Source organism: Cherax quadricarinatus, chromosome 91, assembly GCF_038502225.1.
Source record: "Cherax quadricarinatus isolate ZL_2023a chromosome 91, ASM3850222v1, whole genome shotgun sequence".
NCBI lineage: Eukaryota > Metazoa > Arthropoda > Malacostraca > Decapoda > Parastacidae > Cherax > Cherax quadricarinatus.
Genome location: NC_091382.1, coordinates 11,574,424 through 11,586,841, shown reverse-complemented (window position 1 = coordinate 11,586,841; position 12,418 = coordinate 11,574,424). Strand labels below are relative to the sequence as shown.

Sequence of the window (12,418 nt, the reverse complement as noted above, 5' to 3'; positions counted from 1 at the left end):
TCACTGAACTGGTTATCTAAGTTGTTCTTTCATTCTTTTACTGCTTCTTCAACCTTTGTATTAAGAGATATTATTTGTTGGGTATGGCTATCTATGACTGTCTGGATGGTCTTGTCACAGTTTGTCATTCCTGGTGTTGATAACTTTTGTTCAAGACTGAGGATTTTGTTCTCGAGTTGTGTCATCCTGGTGTCTTGTTTTGTTAGCGTCTCTCGAAGATTCATATTTTCAATAACTAAGTTGGAGATGCATGACTTTAGGGTATCTGGATCGTTGGTCATACCTGAGAGACTACTTGGTAGGTTGAATCCGGGGAAGAGAGGGGAGGATGGGCTGGTGGCAGCCATGTTTGTTGTTATTGTTGTGGTGTCGCCTTGAGTGGTGGTGAGTGGGGTGGTTGCTGGGCCGGCGTCCTCCTGGCTACACTTGTTGAATAGTTGATTTTTCGGCGTTTTCTTGCTGGCCTTGGTGCTGTTTCCTCTTAGATTGGGCCTCATAATACTACAGGAATTGTTGTAGTTAAGAAGAAGTTGTAGTTATACAAAGTTTAGGGTTACGTTGTTCGGCTGGCAGCGGGGTGTTGCTTTCGGTTTGTGGGCAGTCTTCCTTTGATCTCTATTATGTTCGATTTGTAGGTTTCACTGTTGGTAATCTTTGGTCATTCTGGGTGCTACGTTGGGTAGTGCAGTTTTGCATGTAACTAGTTCATCATAGGAGCATTGGTAGCTCTGATAGTTGGAGAAAAGTACGGAGCTTGGAGGTCGCTGCTGCCGCTGCTGCTGCCGCTAACATGGGATGGTACAACACTTTCCTGAACTTTAACAAAGTTGGGACATAGCACTGTGTACAGTAAACATTAAGAACACAAAGGCACGATACTGTGACTGGAACAATATACAAATAACCCACACATAGGAAAAAGAAACTTGTGACTACATTTGGGTCTGACCAGGGGCAGATCTACCATGAAAGTAATGAAGGTTAATGACTCATGAAATCGTAATGACACAATTGCAAACAAACTGTACCACGGGTGGGGTTAGAACCCGCTATCAGAGAGTCGCAAAACTCCAGACTGACGCATTAGCCACTGGGCCAGCTAGCTACAATAAGATTCATCCATCTAGGTATATTTCTACACCATAGGAAGGTTAGCATAGGCACCACTGTGACCGCAAATGCAAGTGTTTACAGACGAATCTCCTGCTAGCATGGCTGCGACGAGCTCTCGCGGGTTCTTACCCCACCCGTGGTATGATTTGGTTAATGAAGGTTAATCTTCAGGTCCCCTAATCCTAGAGGGACCCCAGAAGCAACTTTAGTCCACATTGCTTAAAAAATTTAGGTCTACTGTATGAGAGGGGTTGCGATGGGGCCCCCATAACAGTTCAAGCTTCAGGGCCCCAAGACTGTAGATCCACCACTGGATCTGATTAGCAAATGGTTCAAGTCAGACCATTAACATTGTTTCAACATTGATTATAGTTATTTCAGTGTGTAGGGTTTAATAAGAAAAATTTGTTTTAGAAGAATGATATGATCCATAGCTTCTAATAAATGTGTGTATTTCAGAGATGAATCTCCTGATAAAAATGGCGATGATGAGGATGAAAATAGTGAAGATGAGGATGACGATGAACGTGATGGTGTAGAAGAAGGGGAATATCCCAGTTTGAGCAGCATAGGGTCTGGAGGCTCCGGAGGCTCCGGAGGTGGTCTTCTGTCTCCGCGCTGTGATGGTGATAATGATGGCTATGGTGGTTCACCATCCCTCACTACCAGTATGAACATGGTGGAACAGGTTTTAAGCAATGGTGCTATGGACCGCCTGGAGAAGATTGACCGATTAGAAGCTATCTTGGCTGCGGCTACCCAAATTTCTGGCAGCTCGTCTCCCGTGGCCACAACTGCTAACAGTCCTCCTGCTCAGTGTTGTTGCCACTGTCATGGATATTCTCAAGGGGTGACCATATCTCCACAGACCTCCCCACCTCACTCCCTCAACAACGTGCCCTCTATGTCAGCCTTCACCAGTAAAACTGATGCTCAGTGCCAGACTCTCAGTACCGGCGACATTGTCATCACCAAAGTGTTCTTCCCAGATACTTCTGATAATGCAAAGGACAAGAAATGATGTGTATAGCATGTATATAGTTTTGTATATTTTTAATTATTCTTGATAATGTGGTTATGACCACAGTGTGATAGTTAGATGGTGCCGTATGCTGGCTCCTGTGATAGCGGGCCCGTGGGCTCATGCAACTAGCTAGGGTAACTCACCTGCCTCAGGTATTTTTAGCATAAGACGGGCATTTTATGCCGTGATCTGGGAGTGTTACGTCTTAATGAAAATACCTTTAAATGGTAAGTATCGTACTCAGCAGGTGTGCTGGTGCAGGACTAACTCAAGCTTTAATATCCAACACAAGTGACACTACCAAAGTCTTTTATGATTTTCCAGGTACTTATTTTGCCAGATAATTGTTCTTTTTGTTCTTTTAATATTAGACAAAATAAATTCAGCTTACTTCTGTGCTGAAGTATTGCTAGAGTTGGGATGCTTTTAGGGTTGGGAACTTATTGTTAAATGCCTTCCTAGGTACATTAGGTTTTCTTTAAACTCACTCAATGGTATTTCTGGTGAAATATATCATTGAGTTCAGCAGGTGAGGCCAGGTAAGACCCAGACTTACCTGAGAACCCCAAGAGCCTTCACTGCTCAAAATAATAAACCTCTGAATAACTAAAGAGTAATGAACACTTTTCAGTGCTCAATAATAACCCACATGGAGACAGGAACTCAGGAGATTAATTGACCTGTACATTTCGACCCCCTATTGGGATCCTCTTCAGCAGATACACAAGTGAAAGGAGAACATGAATTTATAGGGAAGGTTGCACCTTTCACTGTGCAAGAGGTCACCACACTGACCTCACACTCCCTGTTCCCCTGCATGGTGAGAGGTGCAACCTTCCCTATAAGATTGGAGAATATGCTGGACCTCATCTTCACTAACAAAGATCTGATACGAAATGTCACCATATCAGAAACAATATACTGAGATCACAACATAATAGAGGTCCAGGCATATATGCGGGGAGCCCCGGGCTGACAAAATGTGATCAGTCACGAGGGAGCCTTCACCAAATTCAACTTAAATAACAAAAGCATAAGGTGGGACCAAGTAAACCAAGTCCTAAATGATATAAACTGGGAAGATAGCCTAAGCAACATGGATCCTAACTTATGTCTAGAAGAAATTAACTCTGTGGTACTTGAGGTGTGCTCAAGGCATATTTCCTTAAGGAAAGGAGATGTAAACTAGAAAGAGAAAGGCACTCCCTATACAGGCGAAGGCAAAGAATCACAGAGTGGCTACAAGAGGCCAATATATCTGTAATACATAGGGAGACACTGGTCAGAGAAATAGCAAAGATCGAACTAAAGCTAAAGGAGTCTTAACAGGAGTCAAGAAACACGGGAAGAACTAAAAGCCATAAATGAAATTGAAAGAAACCCAAAGTATTTTTCATTATGACAAATCAAAGTCGAGAAGAAATCCAGTATTGGGCCCCTACATAAACAGGATGGGTCCTACACAGATAACAGTAAGGAAGTGAGTGAGCTACTCAGGTCCCAATGTGACTCGGTTTTTAGCGAGCTGCTAACTAGACTGAGAGTTGAAGACCTAAATGAATTTTTTACGAGAGAATTTGGCAGACACACACCTATCTGATATTATCCTGATGCCAAATGACTTCGAAAAGGCGATAAATGACATCCCCGTGCAGGCGATAAATGACATCCCCGTGCACTCTGCCCCAGGCCCAAACTCATGGAACTTCGTGTTCATCAAGAACTGCAAGAAGTCCCTATCACGTGCTCATAACATCCTATGGAGAATGAACACTGGGGTTGTTCCACAGTTACTAAAAACAACAGACATAGCCCCCACTCAACAAAGGGAGCAGTAAAGCAATAATAAAGAACTACAGAACAATAGCACTAATGTCCCATATAAATATCTTTGAAAGGGTTCTAAAAAGTAAGATTCACCACCCATCTAGATACCCATCAGTTACACAATCCAGGGCAGCATGGGTTTAGAGGAAGATGCTCCTGTCTGTCCCAACTACTGGACCACTACAACAAGGTCCAGGGTGCTCTAGAAGACACAGAATGTAGATGTAATATCCACAGACTTTGCAAAAGCCTTTGACAAGTGTGACCATAGTGTAATAGCGCACGAAATGCATGATAAAGGAATAACAGGAAAAGGTGGTAGATGGATCTATAATTTCCTAACAAATAGAAGACAAAGTAGTAGTCAACAGAGTAAGGTCTGAGGCGGCTACAGTGAAAGCTCTGTTCCACAAGGCACAGTACTCGCTCCCATCTTGTTCCTCATCCTCATATTGGACATAGACAGGGATATAAGCCACAGCACCGTGTCTTCCTTTGCAGATGACACCCAGATTTGCATGACAGTGTCCTCCATTGAAGACACTGCAAGATTCCAGGTGGACATCAACCAAATCTTTAAATGGGCTGCAGAAAACAATATGAAGGTCAATGATGAGAAATTTCAATTACTCCTATATGAAAAACATGAGGAAATTAAAACTTCATCTGAGTATAAAACAAATTCCAACCACACTAGAGCGACCTGGGAGTGATCATGTCAGAGGATCTCACCTTCAAGGACCATAACATTGTATCAGTTGCATCTGCTAGAAAAATGACAAGATGGATAATGAGAACTTTCAATACCAGGTATGCCAAGCCCATGATGACACACTTCAGGTTGCTTGTTCTCTCTAGGCTGGAATATTGCTTCACACTAACAACACCTCTCAAGGCAGATGAAATTGTTGACCTAGAAAATGTGCAGAGAACCTTCACAGCACGTGTAACTGCGATAAAACACCTCAATTACTGGGAATGCTTTAAGTTCCTCAAACTAAACTCCTTAGAACACAGGCGGGAGAGATACATGATTATATACACTTGGAAAATCCTAGAGGGATTAGTACCAAACTTGCACACGAAAATCACTCCCTATGAAAACAAAAGACTGTGCAGACAATGCAACATTCCCCAAGTGAAAAACAAGGGTGCTACTAGCACGATGAAATAACACAATAAGTGCCAAGGGCCCAGGACTGTTCAACTGCCTCCCAGCAAACATAAGGGGTATTACCAATAGACCTCTGGCTGTCTTCAAGCAGGCATTGAACAGGCACCTAAAGTCAGTACCTGACCAGCCGGGCTATGGTTCGTACGTTGGATTACGTGCGGCTAGCAGTAACAGTCTGGTTGATCAGGCCCTGGTCCACCATGAGAATGGTCACAGAATGGGCTGTTGGGGCATTGACCCCCAGAACTCTCTCAAGGTATACTCCAGGCTTCCTTTCAATTGTGTATCTGCTGAAGAGGATACCAGAAGGAGGTTGAAATGGACAGATCCATCAATCTCCTGAGTTGCTGTCTCCATGTGGGTTATTACTGAGCAGTAAACTTCTGTTGAGCTATATTTGTGTGTTTCCCTAAGCTGTTACCCTGATTCACGCACTGGTAACATTCCAACCTCTTGATATTTTCAAAGAATTACAATGTAAAATTAGAACATTCATTACACTAAAGCTTACCAGTACCTATGCCACTGAACTACTGTCTCTGGGAGTATATATGTATTTCCTACAAATGTTATGCAGGTACTATGTAGGACAAAAGTTTCTTACTCAACTAAAAGGACCATTCATAGTTTGTTGCTAATAAAAATACTTTCAACTGTATTTTATATTCATTTGTCACAAAAATATTTAGTCTCCTGTTTCTGCTGGGTGATTTATTCTTAGAAATAAATATGGTTCTTAAATGCCAAGAATGTGAGAACATCTGGATTATTCATTGGTACCCTGAGTTTCGGCCATAATTCATTCCAGAAGGCTGTTCGAGTGCCATTACCGAACAAATTTGCGAAAAAGGACTTGGGGGTTATGGTGAGCAGCAACCTTAAACCAAGACAGCAATGCCTAAGCGTACATAATAAGGCAAATGGATTACTGGGATTTACATCAAGAAGTGTAAGCAACAGAAGTCCGGAGGTCATACTGCAGCTTTATACATCATTAGTAAGGCCTCACCTAGATTATGCAGCTCAATTCTGGTCTCCATATTACAGAATGGACATAAATTCGTTAGAAAACATTCAGCGTAGGATGACTAAATTAATACATAGCATTAGAAATCTTCCTTATGAAGAAAGATTGAAGACTCTTAAGTTACATTCACTTGTTAGACGAAGAATGAGGGGAGACCTGATCGAAGTGTATAAGTGGAAGATAGGTATTAATAAAGGGGATATTAATAAGGTCTTGAGGATATCTCTCCAAGAGAGAACCCACAGTAATGGATTTAAATTAGATAAGTTTAGATTTAGAAAGGACATAGGAAAGTATTGGTTTGGAAATAGGGTAGTTGATGAGTGGAACAGTCTACCTAGTTGGGTTATTGAGGCTGGGACTTTGGGTAGTTTCAAATTTAGGTTGGATAAGTACATGAGTGGGAGGGGTTGGATTTGAGTGGGACTTTCACATCAGAGCTTATTTCTTGGGTAGCATTGAAAATTGGGTTGGTCAAATGTTTGTTAGTGGGATGAATTGTAAAGGACCTGCCTAGTATGGGCCAACAGGCCTGTTGTAGTGTTCCTCCTTTCTTATGTTCTTATAAGGAATAATGTAAATTAGATTAGTGCATTTCAGATCTTCAAAAATGCACTTAAAAGAGCACTTACAATAATACACTTGATAAATTAGACACATGTGCAACTCTTGGGTATCTTTATTGAGGAAACGTTTCGCCACACAGTGGCTTCATCAGTCCATACGTAGGAGAAACTTGAAGAACAGGAGGAGAATGAGGTAATCAGTCCCTCAACCTTGAGTCGATGTGTTCAGACTACCTCATTCTCCTCCTGTTCTTCAAGTTTCTCCTACGTATGGACTGATGAAGCCACTGTGTGGCGAAACGTTTCCTCAATAAAGATACCCAAGAGTTGCACATGTGTCTAATTTATCAACATGTCGGTTCTCTGAACCATTCATCTACAAATAATACACTTGTATAATTGTTCGAGTTGGGAGCTGTACAAAACTCGGGGTACCACTGTATATAAGTGAGAAACCAATTGGACAGAAATATGAAATGGGTATGAAGAGATCTGTGTACTCTATTTCAACCTCAGAAAGGGAACTTCTTCAACAGATAATAATTTTATTTCAACATATGTGTACAATGTTTATACAGAGATGGGTGACATTTAGTTGTACATTCAGAAAGCCCATGGTTATGCAGAGCATTTTGGATAAACTTAAGACTACAATGGTAGTAACTATTAAGGGTATACAAACAAATTTATACATTACAAGGAGAACAAACAGACAATTATTACTAAAGGTTGGATTCTGATTACAAGTACAGTGGAACCTCGGCTAGCGAGTATCCCACCATACAAGTTTTTCAGGATACGAGCAGTTGCTTGCTCAATTTTTTTGTTTCTGGACATGAGCAAAAATTCATGCTGCGAGCTTTCCTCTCAAGCAACTATATTTTATACCTTCAGATTTTACAAAAGGTAAATATATGTGAGCAGTATTTAGTTAAAAGTAGGGAAGTTTTTATTGCATTTATGGATTTAGAAAAGGCATATGATAGAGTGGATAGGGAAGCAATGTGGCAGATGTTGCAAGTATATGGAATAGGTGGTAAGTTACCAAATGCTGTAAAGAGTTATGAGGATAGTGAGGCTCAGGTTAGGGTGTGTAGAAGAGAGGGAGACTACTTCCTGGTAAAATTAGGTCTTAAACAGGGATGTGTAATGTCACATCAAGATACATATATTTATGGTATAAACCTTGGTAATAAATACCGACAAGTTGGTTTAGAAAGACACGTAAGCAAACACTATAACATATTTATTAGAAAACGTTTCGGTCCTGGGACCTTGATCACTTCTAACATACAGAGGTAGAAAGACATTATATATATAGGTGGAGAGTGAGATGTGACGCACGTGACCTGATGGGGTTGTAAAAGAAGTAAATGCTAGGGTGTTTGGGAGAGGGGTGGGATTAAATTATGGGGAATGAAATACAAAATGGGAGTTAACACAGTTACTTTTCGCTAATGATACTGTGCTTATGGGAGATTATAAAGAAAAATTGCAAAGGTTAGTGGACAAGTATGGGAAGGTGTGTAAAGGCTGAAAGTTTAAAGTGAATATAGAAAAGAGTAAGGTGATGTGAGTGTCAAATGATTTAGATAAAGAAAAATTGGATATCAAATTGGGGAGGAGGAGTATGGAAGAAAATGTTTTCAGATACATATTTGGGAGTTGACGTGTTGGTGGATGGATTTATGAAGGATGAGGTTAATCATAGAATTGATGAAGTAAAAAAGGTGAGTGGTGCATGAGGTATATGTGGAGGCAAAAAATGTTATCTATGGAGGCAAAAAATGTTATCTATGGAGGCAAAGAAGGGAATGTATAAAAGTATAGTATATATGGGTGTGAAGCTTGGGTTGTAAATGCTGCAGCGAGGAGGCATTTGGAGGCAGTGGAGATGTCCTGTCTAAGGGCAACGTGTGGTGTAAATATTATGCAGAAAATTCGGAGTGTGGAAATTAGGAGAAGGTGTGGAGTTAATAAAAGTATTAGTCAGATGGCTGAAGAGGGTTTGTTGAGGTGGTTTGGTCATTTAGAGAGAATGGATCAAGTAGAATGACATGGAGAGGGTATAAATCTGTAGGGAAAGGAAGGCGGGGTAGGGGTCATCCTCGAGAAGGTTGGAGGGAGGGGGCAAAGGAGGTGTTGTGGGCGAGGGGTCTGGACTTCCAGCAAGCGTGCGTGAGCATGTTAGATAGGAGTGAATGGAGACAAATGGTATTTGGGACCTGACGAACTGTTGGATTGTGAGCAGGGTAATATTTAGTGAAGGGATTCAGGGAAACCGGTTATTTTATATAACCGGACTTGAGTCCTGGAAATGGGAAATACAATGCCTGCACTCTAAAGGAGGGGTTTGGGATATTGGCAGTTTGGAGGGATATATTGTCTTTTATACGTATATACTTCTAAACTGTTGTATTCTGGGCACCTCTGCAAAAAGTGATTGTGTAAGTGAGGTGAAAGTGTTGAATGATGATGAAAGTATTTTCTTTTTGGGGATTTTCTTTCTTTTTGGGTCACCCTGCCTCGGTGGGAGATGGCCGACTTGTTGAAAAAAAAAAAAAAGTAAATATATAATTGTAGTTCATTGTCATGATGTATTATGTTGTTTTTACTGCTTAAGACTATAACTGTGACAGACATAATAGTATTACCTTAAATTGTAGGTGCTGGTGTTTGTCGATGATTGTGAAGAGAGTGGAGAGTAATGCTGTGGACCTACTGGGCTGAGGTGGATGGTAGGTTCTGGTACTGAAGTCGATGGTTGTACTGGAGTGTGCATAAATTCTGTAATGGATTTCTGTTCTGTTTTACCCTGCGGTACATTATACAACCGACGGTAAGGCATCAGCTGCACTAGACACCGTTTCAGGGTCCTCTTCAGTGAAAAAGCCTAACTTTAAGTCATTCATTCAGTCAGTCAAGTCATTCAGTTAGTAAGTCAAGTCAGTAAGTCATTAAGTCAAGTTGGTTAAGTCAGTCAATCGAGTCAGTCATTCAGTCGAGTCAGTAAGTCATTCAGTCATTCATTAACCCTTTTAGGGTCCGTGCCATAGATCTACGGCTTTACATTCAGGGTCCAAACCATAGATCTACGCCATGAGCTCAGCTCACTCTGATAAACTGGAGTGGTAAATTTGGGCCTAGATATGAGAGAATATATCTATGTGGTATGTGCGCACCACATAAAACAAATCCTGCAGCACACTGTGTATAATTGAGAAAAAACTGAGACCGTGATTTTCGATTAAAACAGCGACTGCAGTGTTTTTTCGTATGTTTTTTATAGTTGTATTTGCAATTTCTTGGTCTCATTTGATAGAATGGAAGACATTACAGAAATAGAGATGATTTTGATTGGTTTTAGCACTGGAAATGGCTTGAAACTGAGCTCAAAGTAGAGGAAATATTAAATTTTTGCCGATGTTCAAGAGTAAACAAACGACCTCACACGTCTAATACACGCCAGCTGGTGGGTCTAATATACATTCACAAATGTAGTGAGGATAGTTATACAATATTGCATAACAGTAAATCTTCTATTTTTTTGTTTTGAATAAAAATTCATTGTGAATAAAAAATCAAAATGGAATTCATTTGTAAAGCCTCAAAATGTGACTAATGAACAGAGGAAATGTTAGTTTAGTGCCAGGAATACCTACAATGTTTATTCTGGACCCTATTTTGAAATTGGAATATTTTGAACTTTGTGTTAAATTGGCCAAATTACCAATTTCCGATCACTTTATTTTGTAGTTGAAACAGTTGACTTGGCGATTTCTTGTGCTCAATCAATAGAATAGAAGCAATACTAGTGAAATAGCTAAGAATTTGGTCGACTGGAATAATGTAATTGGCCTAAAATTGGAGTCAAAGTTGGCAAAATCACCGATTCATAAATATCACTGACACGTGAAAATTCGCGAGAGCATAATTTTGTCAGTTTTCCATCAAATTTCGTACTTTTTGTTTTATTACCTTCAGAAAAAGATTCTCTACTATTTCATAAAAAAATTAATTTTTCTTAAATTCTTGGACCCTGGTGCGCACTTTGAAATTTGGCCTCTGGACTCTGATGCTGTGCCCAGCATCTCCATGACTCACGAAATCGTAATGACACGATTGCAAACAAACCATACCACGGGCGGGGATAGAACCCACGATACACAAATAACCCGCACATAAAAGAGAGAAGCTTACGACGACATTTCGGTCCAAAATGGTCCGAGTCGGACCGAAACATCATCGTAAGCTTCTCTCTTTTATGTGAGGGTTATTTGTGTATCGTTCCAGTCACGGTATTGTGCCTTTTTTTGTTATTTATAGAACCCGCGATCAGAGAATCTCAAAACTCCAGACCGTCGCGTTAGCCAGTGGCTAACGCCACGGTCTGGAGTTTTGAGACTGATCGCAGGTTCTATACCCTCCCGTGGTATGGTTTCTCTTCTCCATCATCAACCTCCACCAGCATCTCTTCTCCACCATCAACTGCCAACATTTCTTCTCCAAGGTAAATGCTGTTGTATGTACTACATAATTTCTTTACATTGTTTTCCTCATGAAACTACGTAGTGATCTAATGCAGTTTGCCTCACCAATGCAGTTTTCTGTTATAATAAGAGCATGGAAAAGTATGTAGTCAGAAGCAGGAATGGCTCCTGTGGTGACCCTATTGACCCCAACAACAACAACTGGTCACTGTGCTGCTGCTGCCACCACCACTAGCCACATACATAATGACATAGTATTTTATTCATTCTAGTGTATATATCATGTTTCTATGTCATATTAGATGGATTATGATAGATAAATAAGCCGTAGAGTTGATACTAGCGAAATATTGAAGTATTCTGTTGTGCCTGGAATTCCTGTGGAACGGATTAATGCCATTTCAATTAATTTAAGTGAGGAAAATTGACTTGACATACAAGCAAGGTCACGGAACGGATTAAACTCGTAAGCCGAGGTTCCACTGTATCATATTTATCAAGACTAAGACACTGAACACCATCAAGGCTGAGGGACTGATTACCTTCTATTCTACTGTTTCCAGTTTCAACACAGACTATTTGCTTCAACTTCTGTTCTCAGTTTATCTGTATTTAACTGAAAAAGCCACTGGTTACCAAAACATCTTTAAAATAAAGATACCCAGGTGTTGAACATGTGTAATTCATCAACAGATCAGACTGAAGCTAAAATATACACATTAGTGATACACTTGTAACTGGTTTTGAGAATCTTCCTACTTTTTTTTCTGTAATTCATATTTCTGTACAAGTGGTTACTCACCTTCAGCTGATCAGTGTTTTTGTTTTGATCCAAGTTCATGCATGTAAACAAATGCAACAAGTGCATTCTTAAGGATTCAAAAAAGAGGACTTAGAACATGCACGTATCAGTTTCAAAAATATACACAGTAGCAGAAATGTCTGACTGTCATAATGGTTACTTTGAAAGTGCCCCAGTAGGCTTCCCTTAAGGAAAGGAGGGAGCCCTTAATGCAAAGAATTGAGCCTGTCCTCTCCCTCTCTTTGGATTGAACCTCACTACTTCCCATTCTCCCTGGCACTGTATGACCTCTACAAGTTAAGTATGTACTTCCTCATTAATATTATACTACTACTACTACTACTACTACTACTGCCACCACCACCACAACTACCACCACTACTATTACTACTAAT

At 40.4% G+C, this 12,418-nt stretch overlaps 1 protein-coding gene across 1 annotated transcript in view; it reads left to right on the top strand.

Annotated features, from left to right (window-relative positions):
* LOC128704929 (uncharacterized) overlaps positions 1 to 5,796 on the top strand; it is a 193,604-nt gene extending 187,808 nt beyond the window's left edge. The window contains exon 7 of the mRNA XM_070104387.1: positions 1,573 to 5,796. Within this exon, the coding sequence (XP_069960488.1) occupies positions 1,573 to 2,134 (562 nt within the window). The 3' untranslated portion in view covers positions 2,135 to 5,796. The remainder of the gene's footprint in view (positions 1 to 1,572) is intronic.
* Positions 5,797 to 12,418: the final 6,622 nt, after the last annotated feature.